The sequence below is a fragment of the Notamacropus eugenii genome, chromosome 7, assembly GCF_028372415.1.
Source record: "Notamacropus eugenii isolate mMacEug1 chromosome 7, mMacEug1.pri_v2, whole genome shotgun sequence".
NCBI lineage: Eukaryota > Metazoa > Chordata > Mammalia > Diprotodontia > Macropodidae > Notamacropus > Notamacropus eugenii.
The window spans coordinates 101,640,549-101,663,625 of record NC_092878.1 but is presented as its reverse complement, the minus strand read 5'-3'; the positions used below and the strand labels follow the sequence as shown (position 1 = coordinate 101,663,625).

General features: G+C 38.7%; 1 protein-coding gene across 10 annotated transcripts in view; it reads right to left on the bottom strand.

The window, feature by feature from the left end:
* WWC2 (WW and C2 domain containing 2) overlaps window positions 1–23,077 on the bottom strand; it is a 257,956-nt gene that overhangs the window by 33,200 nt on the left and 201,679 nt on the right. For all 10 annotated transcript variants that reach the window (XM_072625437.1, XM_072625442.1, XM_072625441.1 and 7 more), the window contains 9 exons: window positions 22,041–22,170; window positions 20,463–20,543; window positions 20,191–20,277; window positions 10,790–10,982; window positions 8,877–9,041; window positions 6,648–6,781; window positions 3,722–3,920; window positions 2,019–2,183; window positions 102–194 (listed from right to left, as the gene is read on the bottom strand). In XM_072625437.1, coding sequence (XP_072481538.1) covers window positions 102–194; window positions 2,019–2,183; window positions 3,722–3,920; window positions 6,648–6,781; window positions 8,877–9,041; window positions 10,790–10,982; window positions 20,191–20,277; window positions 20,463–20,543; window positions 22,041–22,170 — 1,247 coding nt within the window. The remainder of the gene's footprint in view (window positions 1–101; window positions 195–2,018; window positions 2,184–3,721; window positions 3,921–6,647; window positions 6,782–8,876; window positions 9,042–10,789; window positions 10,983–20,190; window positions 20,278–20,462; window positions 20,544–22,040; window positions 22,171–23,077) is intronic.

The following is a 23,077-nucleotide window of genomic DNA, read 5'->3' as shown; positions in this document are numbered from 1 at the left end:
AAGAGGATGGAGGCAGTACATCTTCCACATCTGTCACTGATCATGAACTAATTCTGACCTGTCCGGAAAGAAAGGGGTGGGGGACACAAAGTGATACGTACCCCTTTGACCCTTAAGCTGCGGCGTTCTGCTGCATTTCTTACAAAGAGGGATTTTCTAGCCAACGTGGAACTGTCACTGTCACTTCGGTTTAACTGTTAAAGACACAATATAGAGAGGAAAAAAATGACTGTACAGCCCAGTTTCACACACATGTATGTGAGCACACATAAAATCAAATGTAGTCCATGTGCCATTAAGAAAATCTTTCCTAAGAAAAATAATTTTTTCTTAGAATTGCATTTTTTTCCCAGTTCTATCATAATCATCCTTACTGAAAGTTGGATGGACTTTACAAGGTTAATGTTGTTTGTCCTTTGTTTTCAAAGAGACCAGTGACATCACAGGGAGATATCTTGACTAGAGGAGAACTGAATTTAAATGAGGCAGATTTGCACAAAGTCATCAATCAGCCTTACTCTCTCTTCCAGAGTCATTCAAGTTAAGTGGCAAGACAAAGTCAGGAGTCTAGCAATGAGGACCAGGGATGCAGTGGATGACCTTGGCATCTTCAATATCTGACCAAGTTTTAAGCACCCCACAGTGCCTGCTTCAGTCGCCTTCATGGCTGCTGGAACATATTGTTGTCATCTGTCCATCTACTGATGGAAGTCTTCACACTCTTGGGGTGGACATCCCCCTAACTCACCAACAGGCTAAGGCCTATTAGTTACCCTCAACCTGGTTTAGCCCGTCTGCCAAGACAGTTTTCCTGGGGTATGGCCACAGGGAGACACCAAAGGTGGGTGACCAGCCCTCACACTCCACGTGCTAGATCTCTTGAACACCAATCCCCATCATATCACTGCAAAATACAACTAATTCCAGAAGAGGTAAAGCTGATTATTACTATCAAGGGACTCTTCTGAGCTTTAGCCTTGAACAGAATTTTGACTTCAGCAAGACCAAGAGGGGTTGAAATGTCCTTAATAGCACGGGCCAATATATACTGGCTACATGTTGACAGAAGTACATATCACTGAGAAGCAATGTGGCAGAGCAGACGGGACACAGGGACGAGGTAAGAAAGACCTGCTTTAGATCCTTATTAACTGTAAGATCCTCATTAACTGTATCACCTTGGGTAAGTCACTTAATGTTCATGTGCCTATTTTCTCATCTATAACATAAAATATATAATTTTTATATTATATAATATATTTTATATATTTATATGATATAATGTTCTTATACTATTATATTTTATGTAACATATAATAAATATGTAATATCTGTATATAACATTAATGTTTATGTTATATTAAATGTATCAAATATATTTTTATATTATACAAAGATAGATTTCTTAAATTTATACACACATGAATTTTAAGTAGATTGTTGTGCCTATGGCCTCCAAGGTCCCTTTTAGCTCTACATGTATGATGTTATAAATTTCTAAATACAAACCTGAATACCAAATAGTTTATCCATTCAACCCATAAAACCTTCTTGTTAAATGATAAGTGCCTACCAAGTCATTAATAGTAGGAAACAGTGTGTGTGTTCATCCTTCCTTGCCGAAGAAGACCATGCCATCAGAGAAATGATGACATGACTTGCACTTGACTTTGTTTTGAGTGAGGGAGGACTATGCAGGTCACCAGCCTCACTTTCTCCTCCAGAGCCATCTGAATCCGGTGACCAGATATTCATCAGAATGACTAGAGATGACCCAGGAGGAGGCAGCTGGGGTTAAGTGACTTGCCCAAGGTCAATAGGAAGCAACAATTAATCTCGAAGACATCTACTTAAAAAATAAAAACAAAACAGAAACAGCAAAGTCATTTAAGTATTAAAAAAAAATTCTAAATACTGCTTATATCCCAAATTTGGGATTTCTCAGTGTACAATCTTTATGGCTACTTGCTGAAATTACAGTTAATAGCAACTATAATTACCCTCCCTTTTCACCTTACCCTACAGATGTAGTGGTTCCGCTCTCCTGGAGAAAAGGTTTGGGAGCGCACGATCATGCTGTTTCTCACAAATGGATGCTGCCGAGAGCTCAGGCTGGACCGGTCCTTGGGTCGAACGGCCATATTTTCATGAAATGTTTCCTCGGTATTTGTCTCTTTATCAACCTAAGGGGAAAGAAACAATTTCTTATTTATTTCAAATACGAAATTCAAATATGAAGTATCTTGTATATCAGAAATAAAAAAATCAAGTTGTTACAGCTCTTGCTCCCTGTTTACACACACACACACACACACACACACACACACACACACACACACACACACACACACACACACACACACACACACACAAAGATAGCTTTCAAATATACAAATGAGAAAAAACATGTACCAGACCAAAGAAACATAAACACTACCTCTATTTTTATAGTACAGGCCAGGATACCTGGTAGTGGGATCAGAGAAAAACACTTCCATTATAAGTTCTTGGTTGTTTTTTTTTAAATAATACTTGTTAGAAAATAACAGGAAATCCAGCATAGTGGACAGAGAGCAGCCTTAGAATGAGGAGGACTTGGGTTCAGATTCTGCTTTTGACACATACTGGCTGTGACTCTGGGGAAGTCACTTAAACTTTCAATGTCCCAGGCAATTCCTGGGGACTAAGAAGGGTGGAAGAGCAGTAGATTTAAATTGCAGGATTTCCTCCCTGGGAGCTCCATATCTTGATGAAGTCACAGATCAGGACAAAAATTAGGATCGGTAAAATAACAGCTTTTGAGAAAGTCACTGACGCAATAATATAAATATGAATGTCTACATACACACACACACGCACACTAACACCTATCTATCTATATCTAAAATTTCAACATTCCTTCAAATATTTTAATTCTATATAAAAAAAGTAAATTTTTAGTAGGTAAATTGTATGCTTTGAAAGGTCTTTCAGGAAAAAGCTTTTAGACTAAAGTTTAATGTCATTTTGGGGGAAAAGAATTAAAACTAATACAATGCTAATCAGAAAAGAAATGTTTAAATGCTTTGATTAAACATGGAAAATACATTCAGAGCTTTTTGACAATTTTATTTTTCCTTGGACTTTATGGAAAGGAAAGTCAAATTCAAGCAAGGACCATCCAAGAAAGGAAGCAATGCCTGGATCCCTCTGGGATGTGGATCTCACCATCACTCTCATTCAGCCTGTGACAGTATTGCTGAGTCTGCACTGATCCATTAGCTAATCAGAGAATCAGTAATCCCCTTTCAATAGGAAAGTCAGCTCCCTCTGTGGGTTTCAAATGTTCATCCCCTGTGCAGACCTTAAATCACTGTCACATCGATTCCACATGTGTGTGCTCCACAGAATTTAAGAAAAATGTATAATACATATTCATGGGAACTTTTATAAATAAATGCATTTATAAAAAATGAATAGCCCTATTTCTTTTAATTACTCTGATGCTTAGCTTTCATATATCAAACACTATCTGAGAATGTCTTTTGAACCAATTTGTAAATTTTAAAGCCCATACATCTTACACTTCACTCATACATCATCAGTGCTTTTCATGATTAGATTCTGACTCATGAACACAGGATAAAATTACTCCTGAAGAGCCAAACCCATGTTTGGGAATTTTTGCACTGGTTTTAGATTACATGATGTTGTTGCTTTAGAAACATCTTAAAATATTCACCAGGTCAGGCATGACGGTAGGGAGCTGACTCCGAGGGTCTTCGGCATGGCTGGTCTCTCTCCTGCTGTCCTCCTCACTGGACTTAGGCACAACTATGCATGGCCCGGGGTCTTCTGTAAAGTCACTCTCCTTTGACAGTTTAGGTTCTGCTTCTTCCTTGGCCAGGAGCTCATCGGAGGTCTCTGCTAGCATTTTTAACCTACAAGAGAAAAAAAAAGAGTCTGTCCTGAATTATCAACTTCTCTAAAGAAAATTGGAGTGCCCAATTATCACCTAGGCAATAAAAACGAGGCCAGCAACATGGCACATAGACTACCTGCATGATCCATTTCTAAATTACTTTTCCAGAAAAGTAAAAAAGGTTCTAAATGTGTTTGTTCTATATCATGCTATAAAGTGAAGTAACCAGCGATCTCTAATTCATGGAACTTGGTGCTATAAGCTAATGTTTCTGAAAGTACTTGGAGGAGTCTGTGACTTCATCTCTGTGGGCACCACCTTCACTGATGCAGATTACGACCTTTCCGCACAAGCAGATTTTCATGAGTTGCTATGGCTGACAAAAGTCATTACTTAATGGCTGCTAATATTTAGGAAGGACAATGAAGTGACAAATTGCAGAGATGGTGCCAACTTAGGAGAGTAGAGGGTGTGTGTTCAAACAGAGAGTTCTCTATGTTCATTCATTCAACCAATAAGCATTTATTAAAGCACCTACTATGTGCTAGAGATGGAGAGATAAAAAAAGGCAAAAGTCAGTGTCTATCATTGAGGAATTCTCAGTCTAATGGGGAAATGTCAATGAAATTTTAAATCTAGATTCCATCCTTATTATATTGTCACACACACACACACACACACACACACACACCCACACCCACACCCCGGAACTTCCCTTATAACAGGTCAGTTCCATCCTGAACCCTTTTTAAAAGGGGTTTACCTACTCAAAACATTAGAAGAGAATTATTCCTACTGGGCATGGGCCAGTGGTGTCAAATTAAAATAGAAATGGATCCCCTGTGGGCTGCATCATGACTTAGAAAACCGCTAATTAACATTATCTCTGTTGTACTGAATTTTTATTTATTTTGATAAACATTTCCCTGGGAAGCTGCTGTCTACGCTGCCAATTGTAGCATGGTCTACCTTAAAAAGAGCCTTATGACTACATCTGTAATTTCTATTTGTAAGAGAGTACTATCAAATGGTAGGGGGCAGCTAGATGGTGGCTCAGTAGATAGAGCACTGGGCCTCAGGAAGGACAGAGTTCAAATCTGGCCTCAGACACTTTCTAGCTATGTGACCCTGGGCAAGTCAGAAGGAAATGGTAATTCACTCCAGTATCTTTGCCAAAAAATCCCCATGGATAGTATGGTCCAGGGGGTCAGGAAGAATCACACACTACTGGACAACAACAACATCTACCAAATGAAATACCAGAGTTAGTCAGGCTCTTCTCAGCTACTGCCAGTTCTGCTGAATGTCTTGTATTAGCAGACAGCAGACACTGATCCCTAAAACCTTGTATCTCAATTTTCACGTGAGACTTTCCACGTATAGCTGATGTAGTCAGGAGAAACTTCCTGTTCCAACAAGTATTAATTCTTGACCATAAACATAAGATAAGGAGAAATTGACAGTGAATGATTATGCATTATTTGTCGTACACAATAAATGCATTCCTGGGAAGTTGTGTGTATATCAGATCTTCTTTTGATACATATATATATATGTATATAAAAATATGTTACTACATTAAGTTTGCTATGAAAGCTCTTCTATAACACCACTTCACTGTAACGTGCACAGGGACCTAACTTATCTATTTTGTAGATCTAGGTTTTGACAGAAAGAATAATGAAATGGAACCATGAGTGCTGCATAATTATAATAACTACGCTTGGAGGAGACGCCCCTCCTTCCTTTCATTGCATGAGGTAGATTACTGGCATGGTACAGGTGGATGTCTTGGCTGGTTTTGCTAAATAGCCCCAATTAAAAACTTTTGTTACCGCTGTTGCAGGGGACTGTGGAGAGGAGGGAGGGAGGGAGGGAGAAGAGGGGTGTGTTATGTGAATACGTGTGTGTGTGAATATATTCTGAAACGAGCATGATGTACAATCAAAAGACATCAGTAAAAACCTCGGTTTTACTGTCCCTCAGGCTTACCGGTTTATTGTAACTCTTATCTACACCACAATTGACAACACACTATTGGTTGTACCTATCAAGGTCAGAGAGGTGACACAATGGATAGAGTGCCAGGCCTGAAGTCAGGAAAAGTCATATTCCTGAGTTCAAATCTGTGTGACCCCGAGCAAGTCATTTAACCCTGTTTTGCCTCAGTTTCCTCATCTGACATGCTGGAGAAGGAAATGGCAAACCACTCCAATATCTTTGCCAATAAAACCCCAAATAGGGTCAGAAAATATCAGACACAGCTGAAAAATGGGGACACTTATCATGTCCCCAGCTCTACTGGTTCCTTCTAATCATCTTGCCCATGTAAAAAAGTAGAGAGATACTCACACACAAAGATAAAAATGTGGAAAGGTTAGACAATAATAGTTTTTGTTTTCTGAATTCATTTGTCAGTGTAGAAATGGCATTTCTGTACTCTTGGTAGGACAAAAGAGCAAAATTTCAATAAGGATGACCTAGATGACCTAACCCTCACAACGGTCATTTAGGGTTCATTAAGGATAATAAAGGGAAGTGCTCTCCAGCCAACAGCAGATGTTACGAAGGCTGGAAAAGAGAATTATCTTGGTAATTTGTCTTCTGTCTAACCACAAAAAGCCCACAAAACCCCAAAGAGCCTCCTCTTTATAAGAACTATCCCTCCTGTACACCATCCCCTACCCACCCTTGCCCCACATGCTTCCTAAACTGACAAAATTGGGAAAGGAAAAAACCACCGTACCAATATTCATCAAGACTCCTTGGCTTTTTTGGTTGGCCTGGTTCTTCTTCCTCTTCCTCTGCTTCTTGTGACAAGTCTTGTTCTACAACCTGTAACTCAGCCGACGTTCTTTCCAGCAAAGTGGACACAGCATGCTGACGTGGAGAGGAGAACAGCAAAGCCTGATAGCAGTTCACATTAAATACCCAAGCGTGTTAACATATATCACCTCCTTTGATGTTCTACTCTGGCCCTGGGAGTTACACGTGACTGCTGTTTAAATTGTTTTTACAGATTAGGAAAGTGAGGCTCAGATAGGTTAGGTGACTTCCCAGAGTCACATAGCTACTTAGCGTGGGGGGCTAGGTCTTTCGGATTCCAAGTCTAGGGTTGTAGACATTAATTTATAGTGCCCCATCTGGAAAATGCTACAGAATTTGGAAATTTTATGCAGGATGTCCCAAAAGTCTTAATGCGATTTTAGGCTTTAATAACTTAAAACTACACTATGACTTTTGGATTGTTGTTTTTGTCCTTCATTCTTAAAGAGATGATGACATGACTTGCAGTTGACTTTGATTAGAGTGAGGGAGGGCTGTGCAAGGTCACCAGCCTCACCTTCTTCTCCTGAGCCATCTGGGTCCAATGGCAAGATATTCATCAGGATGACTGGAGATGGCCCAGGATGCAATGGGAGATCCTGGCCCTTTCAGGCTAAGTAAGGTCTTACCGCATTCTTACTTTAAGTGAGATACACCCATTCAATGAATAGGCTTCTTTAAGTTACTCAAGGGAAGGCCCCTTTAATTAAAAAAAAAAGTCAAATTGGGAGGGGAAGACTCTCAGGTTCTGAGTAAAAGAGAAACAATGACTATTTATTTTCCATCCAGTGACTTAACACAATACTAGGCACTCACTAATTATCTACGGATCAGCTGATTCACTGGCTTAGCAAACTTCTCTTTAATAGACCATGCAACTGGGAACTCGAGCCCAGTCCTCATCCTCACAGATTCCAAGTTAGGTACAATATTTTTACAACATGCCCATAGGGAAATGTCTTCTGAGGCAATTAATATTTTCATGAAAAATTCCACATATTGTAAAGTACCATCTCATGATATTGAATTTTCTTACAGCTGAATAAAAATTCAGTGCGTTCTCCACAGTTGCCAAAGTAATGTTTTCTTAAGTGCAGATCTGATCACGTCACAGTAGCTTTCTAATGCCTCTACAACCACACGTAAAACTCTTCTATTTAGCTTTTAAAGTGCCCTTCACAACCTCTTCACAACCTTTCCTTTCAGTTTTATTGAGCATTATGACTCTACCTCCCTCGCTCTGTAATCCAGCCAAAGTGGTTTTCTCTCTGTTTCTTACACTCAAAGTTCTATGACCTCCCTCTTAAATTACATGGAATTTATTTCTATTTATTCCCTTCACATTTATTTTATACATATTTATATAAATCCTTCTTTCCCCAGTAAGAATGTAAGTTCCTTGCAAAGATGAACCATTTTTTATTGCATTTTTATCATTAGTAGCTACCACAGTACTGGACACATAGTCAGTACTTAACAAAAATTTCTGAACTTTTGGGAAAATAACTAGTAGTTTTAGGCTGCGTGGGAGGAAAAAGCATAAGCAGGTTATAAAAACATTTTCTAATCTAAAACCTGGGGGGCTAATGAAACACATAAAATTAACATCTAAAAGTACAAGTTAACAATAACTAGTGTTTGTATGACATTTTAAGGTTTGCAAAGTGCTTTATAAAAATATCAACGACCCTGGGAGGTAGGTACTATTATTAGCCACAGAGGCAAAGCAACTGAGGCAGACTGAGGTTAAGTGACTTGCCCAGGGTCACACATCCAATAATTAATTTGCCCTTAGACAAATTAACTGCATGACCTACACAGGTTCAAGTCTTTCTCTTTGCTCAGTTCAGATCTGTGCTTTCCGGATAGAATGAAGAGAGGTTAAGAGATTAATTTGCCCTTAGGCAAATTAAGCCAAAACATAGTACATGGGCATTTAAAAAGTATGAATTATGCTGCAGAATTTGATTTGATGGCCAGATATCAGGCAGAAAAAACTTATCGCCTTTTATACAAACTACTTCATATAATACCGGAAAAATGGCCTTTGAGGGGAAAAGGGTATGGAGATGGGGGAAGTGAAGAAAGCATTTGATGGAAACATCCTTTTAGGGCTGAATTTTAATGACACGTCCCAATTTTGGCTCACCAGGTCTAAGGGACCCAGAGAAGGCTGGCTCTGGTGAAACCCAACTTCTGCACCTTCTTCTTCATTTTTTCTGTATGGAATTTGCTTGCAAGGTAGCAAGTTATACCACAAAGTGAAAAATTCATCTGCAGTGGAAAAATCTGCTAGGCTGATCTGAGTTCCGGCCTAGGAGAAATGAGGGGGGGAAAAAAAGAAAGGAAAGAAGGCTTTTAAAAGTAGTGTAGGTCCTTCCCCATTCCACAATCCACCCCCTACTAGAGGTAATCATTCTGTGTGTTTGTTTTGGATTAAAATATGTCTACCTACGCAGCTTGCTTTGCAGATACAATGGCACTTTGTTCGCAGGACTATTTAAATATTAAATGTTAAAACTAGTCCTGGGATCATTTTGTGAGATACTATTTTATCCACCCACAAAACTATATTTTGTAACGATAAGTTTCAAAAAAGAAATCAATGAACACAAATGAAAATATTTTTACAATGTACCAGACCAATAAGTTAAGAGTCATATATGAAAACTGTAGCTGAAAAAATATCTGACACTTCAGTGGGAAAAACTGAACAGGTGAGAAGCTGGATTTGCTTTTCAGAATTATTTTAGTTACCAGGGAAAAAAATTAAAGTCTTTTGTACTACACTGATCATAAAGGGTTTACTAACTAGAACCTAAGTGAAATGGGTTGATTCACTTATAACGTTTGCACAGATCATAATTAGTAAAATTATGCTGGCAAACAGCAATGGTGTAATGGAGAAAGAGCTGGCCTCTAAGCCTAGAGACCTGAATCCAAATCTGGCTTCTGACATACATGGGCTGTGTGACCCTGCATGACCATTTAACCTCTCACTGCTCTAGGCTGAAATTCTAAGTTGTTGACCAGCATTGGTAGAAGGGGTTTCTTCATTTAGGAATTCTCAATATTAATGAAATCACAAGTTGATTTCCTTACCCTCTCCTATGCTTGCTTTAGATTGCTTTTGGTTACCTAGGCTTTAATCAGCACCTAGACTTTAACCTTCAATTTTTTGGAAGAAATCTAGGAAAAAAAGAATTCTTTCTATTTTTGGTGGTTGTTACTGTGCTGAATGCTATTAAAATTCATGTCTTATTCTAAGAAATCAGTCTTTCTGGGACTTTTGGTTATTGTGCATACAAATCTACAAGTAGCTATTATGCATATATACCTATGTATTAACTTTCTGAAATGACATTCATATAGAATGATAAGGACAAGCTCCGAGAATCTCTAAAAGAAGGGTTCTTAACTGGGGTTGGGGGGGTTCAATGATACCCAAGAGATGTGTGGGCAAATTTAAGGGGACCCAATGAATATGGGGGGGAAATCACATCTTTATTTTCACTAACCTTTGGCTTCCTTTTCAATGCTATGTATTTTGTTGTATGCACTTATAAACATGATTCTGATTAAGGAGTCCAAAGCCCTCAGTAAATGCCAAAGGGGTCCATGAAATAAAAAAGGTTAAGAACACTAGGTCTGATATTACTGAGAAATGAAGCTGCTTGCAATTTCTCATATTCAGGATGTCATTTTACTTACCCTTTTGACATTTCATTATGTGTGAGAGTTTCTTGTAGAGATACACAATTTTCATATATCTACAAGAAACAGAAATAAAATTCCTCCTATGGTCAAAGGGCAGAATCAAAAACAAGTCTCCATGGAAAACCAGAGAGTTCCTAACCAGTGTACAGAGTTGATACTATAGTCTGAGCATCTCTTCTAGGGTCAGAGCAGCTGGGACCATCAGCATGGAGGGGATTGGAAAGGTGCCGGTTGCAGAATTCTACGGGGCTGACGACCAGCTGAAGTGTAACTGTGATATTCCAGCAAGGGGCAGGAAGACATGTTATTTGATGGTGGTGATGGTGATGTTGACGAAAAGCATACCAAACATTCTTCCCGTTGGTCTCTGCTGATGGAACAGGCATCCACCCTTAAGGTCTTCTGCTGCAATGCTGCCTGGGAAATGGCCACTCTAAATATTTCATTAAACAGAATGAATTCTTCAGCAGGATGGACTTTTGTGCGAAAAAGACAGCTGATGTCTGCCGAAGGGGGAAGTAATGTAATCCTAAAATACCTTCAAAGAACAAAACCAGAACATTTTCAAAAGGTGCTCAAACTTCCATGAAGTTATCACTAGCATTTAAAATTATCTCCAAAACAGTGAAAAACACAGAAGAAACTTAAAAATTTGGGTCAGCGTTTGGGGGCAGGGAGGAGAAGCTTTGCCATTGTAACTGATTCATGCTCAGCTGCGGAGGCGCTATGCTCAGTAACATCCATGCGGGCTACCCCAGTGAAAGACCGCACGATTACAGTCAGCCATCTACCACTGCGGGAAGCCAACCACAGAAAAATGCATGCCAGGGAACTGAAGAGGCAGAAATTCAGTGGGGCAGATAAATTTAACTTCCCACCTGTCCCTTGCACAGCCAATTTCCAGTTATTTCTGTGCCTTGGGAAGGTTAATGACAGATGAGATAGGTAGGGTTGACTGTATCCAAATGAATCCTCACCCTGAGTATTTAATGAGAGATGCTGAAGATCATGTTCCAGAGAATAGATTACATTATCCTACTGGAAGCAACAAGGGCTAAAAAAGCCAAAAGATCATTTGGAAGCAGGTGGTTAGAAAATCTGAACAAGAGTTACACACATAAAGACATCATAGCTGGGCATCTCAAAAGTATTCTATAAATGGAACAAGTGATTAAAGAAGAGGTTTTCATAGCTCACAACTTGCAGAGAGAGAATGAAAGAACATTCTTAAGTGGCAATATCAATCTGTGGTTTAAAGTTGAACCCCCAAAACATAGAAGTACACTGAGCAAGGAGAAAGACTTGAACCTATGGAGGGAGAATGTTGTTCTTAAAAACAGGATGAGATTAGGCAGTAAAAGAGAGTCTATACCAGTGGTGTCAAACTGAAACAGAAATAGGTTCCTATTCGTTGCATATTGACTTAAGAAAACCACAAATTAACCTTATCTCTCTATTTCTGGAGGCACTTAGGTGGCTCAGTGGATAGAGTGCTGGGCCTGGAGTCAGAAGACCTAATCCAGCTCCAGACATTCACTAACTGTTTAGCACTGGGCAAGTCACTTGACTTGTTTGTCTTAATCCACTGGAGAAGGAAATGGCAAACCACTCCAATATTTTTACCATACAGGGTCACTAAGAGTTGGACATGACTAGATAACAAAACTGCAATTTCATTTATTTTGTTAAACACTTCCCAGTTACATTTTCATGTGGTCCAGGCCAAACCTGGATGTTTTGCTGGCCCACCTGAGTTTGACACCTCTGGCCTACACCATGGACCCTTTCTTCTTGGCCACTGGTTTCCAAATCATCAAAAGAGGTAGAAGAAGTAAGGAAGAAAACTGCTAAAAATACCAGCTGCCCACTGATCTCGCTGGCTTATCTCATTTACTGGTCAAGAGGTGATTTTCTCTGTGAGATCTGCAAATTCAATCTCAGAACTTAGAAACCAGCTCCTATGATTCCTGCCTTTTACATCCACATCAATAATATAATTTCTACAGCTAATACTCAGTAGGCATCATCACTGGCATAAGAACCACTATGGGCTACAATTCTATTTCCCAGGGGATAGAGTTTTAGCAATTCCCAATTTAAGAAACATTTTCCCCTTACTAAGAAGTGAAAAGAGAGTGGAATAAGGAGATTGAACTACAAATGAGGCTTTCTTTAAATTTCTTACACTTGCTTTGACATGATGGGTTTAACCTACCTTAAGAGACTACAAGATAAAAATAGCAAATTAGATGCCACATGATTTAAATAGCCATGTGCCAAGGCTGCAGAATAAAGAAGGGGCAGGAGCCAGGATGACTTTCACCTTTCCCCGCCTTTTCAGAAATTAAGGGTCTTCCCAAGACCTGGATGAAAAAACACTTTTAACAGAACTATGGGCATCAGAGAGGAGCAGGGGTTCTTCCTGCCAACCAGCTGAAGGGTGTGGGTCTCTTATTTTGTTCAACTTTTCTTTTTTCTCTTTAATTTCAAGGGGAGGGGGACTGTTTCAAAAGATGTCTTTTACTAAGCTCTTTTTCCGAGGGGCAGCACTATCTGCCATACTATTTCTTGCAGCTATTTGGACATCGCTTTTAAAATGGGTATAAGATAAGGATACACTCTACAACACAGGACAGTTCTGGGGGACTGGAATGTGATTATAAACCATTTTGGAAGACAGAAAAAGAAAAGTATCCACACATACACATGCATATACACAGCCATCCAAAATGTAATGAGGGCCTTGCATTTATTATTCATGGTATCACTATGGATAGTATCTATACATTATGTCAAGTATATATATCAGAAAGGGACATCCTTCTAAACAGATAAAACAGATTTTATCGATACCCCTTGCTTTTCCCATCACAGTCACTTTCCAATAAACTACCCCCATTGAACCCTCTCTTTTACATAGAAAAATAGTTAAGCAAAACTAAACAAACAAGTGATTGTAGTTGACAGCATATATAACACACCATCCTCATGGTCTACCTTTCTTGGCTGAGAGGAGGGAAGTGTATTTGGTAGGCACAAAAGATCATTGCATCTTAGACCTGAGCTAGAAGAGGTCTTAGAGGCAATCAAATCCACCCCACCCCATCCGATTTTGTAGATGAGGAAACTGAGGCCCAATCTGGTTCAGAGACTTGCCCAGGGTCATAATAATAACTGTCTGAGGTGGGATTTGAACCCAGATCACTCTCGGTTCTCAAGGGCTAAGAGTGCTTATTGCAAGGAATCTATCTATTTGTGCTATGAGCCCCTTGCTGTTGAAAAAGATGGCAGCTGGCTTGGTATTAATAATGGTGGAAGTAGAAGATCTTGAATTTATAGTGGGTTTTTTTTAAGAGTCTACTTTCTTCTCTCCCCAGGGCTGGCTAAACAATGATGTAGCTTCGTTCTTTCCTTGTTATTTTCTATCTCCCGGTTGGTTATCCTTTTTTAACAACCTGATTCTCTCTAGTCCACTTTTCCACTTCAATATTCTACTGAAACCATTCACAAAAGGTCCCTGATGACTTCTTTGACTGCATGCATCATAGGGGTCAAAGCCACAGGCTTTTATGTAACCAATCTGGCCTTACATTCCTATTAGCTTTAGAGCTATTCCCCATTCCCTACTTTCTTAAAAACCTTTCTAATCTAACCTTCTTACTCCATGATTAGTCTTCCTCTTTTCATTCTTTTATTTAAAAAAAAAAATGCCCTCAACAGTGAGAGTCCACACTCAAGGCTTTATCTAAATAGGTCCTCTATATTTATTATATAAATAATAGGAAAATCAGAAATTCTTCCTGGGATTCATTTGTTTCCTCTGGCATTTTTAAATATCAGCACACCAATGCCTCCCTATGCATCTTCTACCAAAGAAAAATCATCTAATTTTTCTCTCTCCTAAATCCAGTTTTTCATCTCTGATCAACACTTAGAATATCTGGCCACTATTTCAAGCTCTAGCCCTGATATTGAAAGAACCCCATATGTTATTCTCAAGATTTCCTTCTGGTGAGCATCATGCCCATCCCTTGGTCTGTCCTCCAATCAGCTGTCAAACAGACCTTCTTAAAACATAAATCTGACCATGTCATTCCCCTAGGCAGCTAGGTGGCATAGAGGATAGAGCTGGGAGTCAGGAACACCCAAGTTTAAGTCTGACCTTAGGCACTTTCTAATGGTGTGACCCTGGGCAAGTCACTTAACCCTATTTGCCTCAGTTTCCTCATCTGTAAAATGGACTGGAGAAGGAAATGGCAAAATATTTCAGTACCTTTGCCAAGAAAACCCCAAATGGCATCACAAAGAGTCAGACAACTGAAAACGACTGAACAACAAATCTGTTGGTTTAACTCCAATTTATTCTGTATTTAGCTTGTTTGTACATTGTTGTTTACATGTGGTCTCCCTCACTAGCCTACATATTCCTTGAGAGCAGGGGCTGTTTTGCCTTTCTTTGTAACCCCAATGCTTAGAATAGTGCCTGATAAACAGTAGGTATTTAATGCTTACTGACTGTCCTCAAGGACGTCACACATAGCTACTTGGGCACAGTCTTAATAAGAATTATATTCCTGCAGCAGCTAGGCAGCACAGTGGATAGAGCACCAGACCTAGAGTCAGGAGGACCTGAGTTCAAATGTGGCCTAGGACACTTGACAGCTACTAGCTGTGTGACCCTAGGCAAGTCACTTAATCCTGACTGCCTCAGCCCTACTACCATTACCACACACACACAAAAGAAGAATCATATTCTATAGCTACTGCATATTGCCAGATAAGATTCCTACAGCATTCAACATCTTATTAAAAACCATCACTAATTCTTTGTATATGGCACTAAAACTTGGCATTAGGCAAAATTTCTCTGGCATCAATAAAATATCTTTTCACATATGACACAGGCATAAGATCACAGGAAATGAATGGTAGGGGAGGATGGTGGTGAGGATTTCTAAAAACTTCCTCCAGGCCTAAAAGATTTCTTAGGTGACAAGACAGTGGAATATTAAGCTAATGTTCTGCTGGATATCAAAGTGAAATACTTCAAAATAAAAGAGATAAAAGGAAGAACTAAAAGTGATCAAATGTTGATGTAAATGAATATTCTTCATGATGAAAAGTGTCAGTCCTGCCAGGGATCAGCAGTATGTGCACTGATGCCTCCAACCCTGAAGTAGCCTTTTCATGGGAATGGCTCAGAAAAATCACATTAATTTGCCTAAAAATAACAACATAAGTCACTAATTACTTTAAACCTCTTTGGCAAGCTTCCCAGGATCAAAAATAAAGGAATTTTGGTTGAATAAGAAAAGGAACATTTGAATTTTTCATTAAAGAATGAGTTGGCTTCCCTCCAGGGAACAGGATAAACTGAAATCTGAATTCTCTTACTCAAGACCAACGGCTCAGGTTTTCACTTTTCACTTTCCCAATTCTCCTTCAGTTGGAAGGCGAAGCACTGAGCTCCTCCCAAAGCCTTCCCTTCTAGAGGGCTCCCCACCTTCCTGCTAGTTCCATTTTCCATGAGCTGTTTGCTTGGATTTGACTCCAGGGAATGAGTAGCCTTATACCAGGCAACCCTTGGTGCCATCTCCCACTCCACTTTTCAGTTTCCTTTTGTGTGTCATCTTCCCCCATTAGATGGCAAGGTCCTTGAGGGTGAGGATCACCATTTTTTTCTTATCTGTACCTCAAATTAGTTCACCTAGACTATCTGTGCCCGACCTGTGGCAGAGCACTCTGAGCTTGTATTGGTCTGATCAGCCACAGTCAGACACACTGAAACATGACTCTGGCATAGGGATGTTATTTTGGTCACCTCCAAGAATGAAGGACAACAATGAACCAACCAACTAATCCCCAATGCTAAGCACACAGTAGGGGCTTAATAAATGTTTACTGAATTGAATGGAGCTGAATTAGGATTACAAATACAATAGCAATAATGAAAATAATATTTAACAATAACCATAAGGGCTACAATATCTTTTTATCCCCTCAGGATCCCTTGTACAATGCCTGGCACATAACTGTATTTAAATAACTACTTGCTGTATACATATCTATATCTATATACATACATACATACATACATACATACACACATGGAGAGACACAGATATTCACATACAGAGAGTTGTAAGGTTTGAAAATCACTTTCCAAACCTACAATGTTGTACGGTCAGTGGTGTAACTTTCAGAGGGGGGTAGAGCTGTGTAACTTGCCCATGATTACACAAATATTATTTGAGGTGGGATCAAACACAGGTAATCTAACTCTAAGTTCATCATTCTACCAGGCTGCCCTTAAGAATAAAATAAAGGCATCCTTTTTTTAAAAAAAAAATCCTTTAAAATTTTGGAAAAAATTTATATCCTTTATTTTTATACTACCTAATTTCGCTGCTGTATTCTTCCCCATGTCTCCTGCCAGAGAACTATCCCACAGAAAAAAAAATACTTTTTCAACACTGTCCTGGAAAGAAGATCCTATCAATTTAGCAATTTTAAATAAAACCCATCCAACAGACTAGTCTAATTCATCCAAGAAATCATTCATGATGGCCAAGTTGGATTTATGCCAGCAATAAAAGGATGGAGCATCACGAAAACATAATTGATCATATTAAAAGAAATATGTCCCAAACCACATCATTATCACAATAGAAACAGAGGAAAACTTTTGACAACAATCACTAAAATACGAGCACGCTGGGCATTTCTGTTAATGTCATAAAAGACATTTACCTAAAACCAAAAGCAGGCATGACATATGATGGAAATACATGAGGAGCCTTCCCAATAAATATAGAAGTAAAAAGTACAGCTGAAATTTTCACATTATTATCTGATAAGGTTGTAGAAATGCTAGGGCATCTAGTTGGTGCAGTAGATAAAGTGCTGATCCTACAATAAGGAGTTCAAATCTGCCTCATCACTTACTAGCTTTGTGATTCTAGGCTTATAATCTTAATTCTGTTTGCCTCAGTTTCCTCATCTGTAAAATGAGCCAGAGAAGGAAATGGTATTATCTTTGCCAAGAAAACCCCAAATGGGGTCACAAGAGTCAAACTCAACTGAAAAAGACCAAACAAAATAGGAATGCTAGCAATAGAACAAAAGAAAGAAATGAAAAGGTAAAGAGGAGATAAAGCTATCTCTTTTTGCTGATAAAATAAAGGCATGCTTAGAAAATCCTGCAGAATCAGCAAAGCGACTAATAAAGGCAAACAATAACTTTAGTAAAGTTAGAGGCTACAAAATGAATCCTCAAAAATCAACGGCACTTGTATATAATAATAACAAAATCCAAGACGCAATAATAGGGAAATCACATTCAAAACAACAACAAAATAAAAAAAAAATGGTGTCAATGTTCTGAAATGCACAAAATGGCATATGACAGATTAAATTACAAAGTGTTTCTTAAAGAAATACTGAACAGCTTAGCTGAATGTCATTCAGTGATCATGGCTGGGCACTGCTAGCATAATAAAAATGACAACATTATCAAAGTTAATTTATAATTTCAATACTATCCCAATGAAACTATCAAAGGGATACTTTACAGAACTTGATGAAATTGTAAGAAAACAAATTTGTAGGAACAGAAGATCTGGGATATTAAGGGAAACAATAAAAAAGATGAAAATTACAGTGGAAATATCAGCACAAACAAAATAATGTATCGAGGATACGAAACGGAGTAGCTGAATTAAAAAAAAAATCTTTGTATTGTTTCCAAGATAAATGTTTAGTGCTATACGTGTGTGTATGTATATGTGTAGAGACATACACACAACACAAGTTGTTGTTGTGTTTGTCCTTCATTCTCAAAGAGGACCATGACATCAAGAGGATGACAAGACTTGCACTTGACTTTGATTTGAGGGAGGGCTGTGCAAGGTCACCAGCCTCGCTTTCTCCTCCTGAGCCATCTGGGTCCAGTGGCCAGATATTCATCAGGATGACTGGAGATGGCCCAGGATGCAATGGAGACCCTGGCTCTTCAGGCCAAGTCTTACCACATTCTCACTTTGAGTGAGATAGACCCATTCAGTGAACAGGCTTCTTTAAGTTACTCAAGGGATGACCCCTTTAATCAAAAAAAAAAAAAAAATCAGACTGGGAGGGGAAGACTCTCAGGGTTCCTGGGTAAAAGAGAAACAGTTACTATTTAGTAATTACATTTACTCTGTGTTAGGTGGGTGGGGACTTTTGTCCAGTCTATGAGTTTCAGAGTGAGTTGGGTTTAAGGCTTGATCTTTGAGCAAGAAATGGAGGCAGTAAACTCAGAGCAAAAAAGGCTGCTTTTGGCCATGGAGTTTACCTTCCTCTGGGCACAACACCAGAGAAGGAGGGAAGGAGAAGAGAGGAGCTGCTCCTCACTCACAGGTTGTGTTTGTCCTTCTAGGAGACACACAGAAGACTAAAAACCATTCCTCAGTAGATAGATGATCAAAGCATAGGAACACATAGTTCTTAAAGAGAGATTGCAAACTATTAACAACCAGAAGAAAGAATGTTCTAGACCACTAATAATAAAAGAAATGCATATAAAAATAACGCTGAGTTTTCACTTCTGACCCAGAAAATTGGCAAAGGTAACACAAGAAAGAGCTAGTCAATGTGGTACAGGTTCTGAAGGAAAGGCATACTAACGCATTGTTGGTGGAGCTATGATTTCGTACAATTCTTTTGGAAAGCAATTTGGAACTGTGCAAATGAAGTGGCTAAAATATCTGTACTCTTTGGCCTTCAGAGTCTACCACTAGGTATATATCTCAGGAAGGTCTCTGATGAAAAGAAAGTCTCCAAACAGATCAAAATAGTTATAGAAGCATTCTTTGGTTGCAGTAAAGAACTGGAAACACAGTCGATGCCCTACAATTGTGGGACATGAATGTTATGGAATATAACTGTGCTGTAAGACATAAATAGGACAAATTCAGAGAAGCATAGGAAGACTTAGATGAAGACGAACTGATGCAAAGCGAAAGAAGCACAGGTAGGAAAATACTATATTTAACTACAACAATGTAAATGACAAGAACAAGTACCACAAAACAAATGAAAATGAATGTTGCAACATGACAGAGGTGTGTCTGGCTCCAAAGAAGTGATATGAAAAGACACTCTCCTCTCTCCTTTACAGAGGTGAGGGCCAGGTGGGGGGGAAGGTTCATAGGTATGGAATTCTATATATGTGGTCAGATTTTTTTCAATGTATTGATAAGTTTTGTTGTCTTTTTCTTTTAAAAAATTCTTTATGGTATGCAATCTGGGATGGGGAGGAATGGGATAGAAGGGAAAATCTGTAGGATGTAAATAGAGTTACTGATAAAACTTTTTTAAAAAGGCACTAGAAATGTCTTCTATTTCTACATATTTTGGAGTTGAGCTGAAAACAGCTGACCTTATTACTTCTTTAGCACTGCTTCATTTTGCTAAATTGTTCTCCTCCAACATAATAACCTCTAGGGTTAAACAAACACAATTAAAATACATTAACCTCTGCCTCAGGACAATTTTAAGCTCCTTAAGTTATGTGCAAACTCTTACATTCTTAGTGGCTACTTTTTCTGCCTTCTAATGGTTAAATGTGAGCCCAGGGGTTTATGGGGGCCCAGTGAGATACCACCTCCGGGTCTGGTGGAAGGTCTGGGGCAGCTACAATGATGAGTACACATGCGCTACTGAATATTCGTTTTTTACTACATTTAGCATTGATGGTTTCTACTTACACTCTTGAGCTCTGAGTTATAGAGAGGACATGAAGGTTTCGGAGTTGTACTACAGTCACCATTAAGCTGGAACTCTTAACATCATATCTGCCAAAATGAAAAGAGATTTCAAAATAAAGGATCATGTCAGGTCAGTCATCACTGAATTAGGATGCAATGTGAAGAACTTTGCAAATGTTCAAGTTGCTAAGATAAATGTCTGTTATTAATATTATCATTATAGAAGAGTTACACCCCTGCTCTGTCCCAACTTGCACAGAGTTGTTCTTTACCTGAGTCCTATCTGCACTTGAGCAGTCTCCAGAATCAAAGCATCATCTTCACAATAGAGAACATCCTCAATTTCACCAGGTCTAGAAGGAAAAAGGCAAGTAATTTGAAAAATGATTGTGACCTAGCACTGTATTTAACATAATCTGATTGCATATTACTTTTAAAAGAAAATAAAAGTTAGCAGAGTCCTTTTTATGTACAGGCAGTATAAATGATCAGGAGACCTGTTCTTTTGGTAGCCTAAATATACTAGAAAAGGGTTCAGTGTGATTCCTCAGCAGGGGAAGATATTTTTGAATGACTGAGTAACATTAAAAACCACGCCCACCAAACACAGGTACCTAGAGATGGAGGATAAATCAAACAATAGAGACAAACAAATCTGATATGGTCAAGAGCCTCTACTAAGTTCTACTCTGATGCCTTACTGTGGTATGGGAATGAATCCAGGCTTTCAGACAGAGGCTAGGTTAGAGCAAAACCATATTTATGAAGATACATATTCATTGATGCTGGTCTACTTGAAACCAGTAATGGTTTTTTGAGGCAGCTAGGTGGTTCAGTGGATAGAGCCTGGAATCAGGAAGACTTGGGTTCAAATCCAGCCTCAGATGCTTACCAGCGGTGTGACCCTGGGCAAGTCACTTAATTTCTGTTTACCTTAATCCAGCGGACAAAGGAAATGGCAAATTGCTCCAGTATCTTTGTCAAGGAAACCTCATGGACAGCATCAGCTTGCTATATGACCCATTAAGTCATGAAGAGTCAGAGACAACTGAATGACTGAACAACAAGGGCAACTTCACAAACTGTTTGAGGACCTACTCTAACGTACCAAGCCATGTCAAAGAGGATTCCAAGCCAATTATAACCCAGGCACAGTGACTCTCAGAGACCATCTCCAAATGACAAAGGAGCTGTAAGTGAACCTGTGTGGACCACAATGTAGATCTTTGAAATCTACATTCAATCACATCCATTTTGTCTGCCCAAGCAAAAGAGTGCACCATATAATAAATATATATTGACTTAAACAAGAATGGTTAAGAAACTCAGGATACTGAGGAAGAGACTATACTCTGGATAGATCGGAGGTCCCCTAGGATTCATGCTATAGCATGATTACTCATGCTGACGAACTCCTAAACAAATAAAACAAGAATCATCCATCTAGCACCTGTATGGCATAAATCACCCACAAAGATCCTCAATAAATGAAAATACACTTTCAGGCTCAGACAAAATTTTCTGTCTTTATGTGAAAAGTTAAAAACAGCACTAATAGTCACGACAAGCTGATTAATAATATTTCCCTATTTACTATAGTGAGATTTTTAGCCACAATATTTTTTTTATTTAATATTTAATTTTTTTCCATTACATGCAAAAGCAATTTTTAACATTCATTTTTTAAAATTTTGAGTTCCAAATTCTTGACCACAATAATTCTTTAACCATGATTTTTTAAAATTCAGACAAATAGATTTATCACAACACCAAAACCATTGTATTTGAAATTGCATGTACTATTATGAATGAGATGCCTTTAGCTAATGATCATTACTAGTGAAACCTACTGTTTTACCGATGCTTCATAGACACCACTGTCTCCAGCCACGGACTCGTCAGACACAGCAGCAGACACACAAGCCGTTTTCTCCTCAAGTAAGTGACCGACTGCCCTTCTTGGCAACTGCTCTTCAATACCTAAGGGGTCAGAGAGCAGCAATCAAGAACTTTTATTAGGAAGAGCTTGACTCACGGGTGGATGAAATAATCCAATAATCAACAGCTATCAAATCAAAAGATATGGAAGGCATAAAATGTTTTGAATAGAACAAATACAACTTTGAAGTATAAGCTCATCAAAAAGTGAGAGCTCCAAATAAATGAATTCTAAGGTGACTAGACAATAGTAATGATACCTACCATTTAGATAGCACTTTAAGGTTTGTTTGAACTTCACAACAACTTCTAAAGTCATGTTATTATTATACTCATTTCACAGATGAGAAAATTAAGGCTGACAGGTTAAATGACTTGTCTATAGTCACATGACTCATGTCTGAAGGATTTGAACTCAGGTCTTACCAACTCCAAGTCTAGAGCTCCAGACTTACATTACTTAGTCACCTAGATTAAGTCACTTTCCCTCTCTGACCCTCAATATCCATAAAATGAAAGGGTGGAACAGGAAGGTTTCTGACAGTAACCAAAAAAAAAATTCATAATTACATGATTTGTTATAATAAAAAAAATGGGGGAAAACCTCCATATCCCTTAAAGATTGGGAAATGGTTGAATAATGACTTATTACTGGAACAGTATGGCTGTGCTATAAGGAATAAGAAAGAACAACTGGGTGGCACTGTAGTGGATAGGTCACTGGGCTTGGAGTCAGGAAGATCTGAGTTCAAATCCAGCCTCAGACACTAGCTGTGTGTGACCCTGGGCAAGTCACTTAACCTCAATTCCCTCATCTATCAAATGAGCTGGAGAAGAAAATGGCAAACCACTCCATTATCTTTACCAAGAAAACCCAAAATGGGGTCATGAAGAGTCAGACATGACTGAAAAACGATTGAAAAATAAATAACAAATGTGAAGAGCTTAG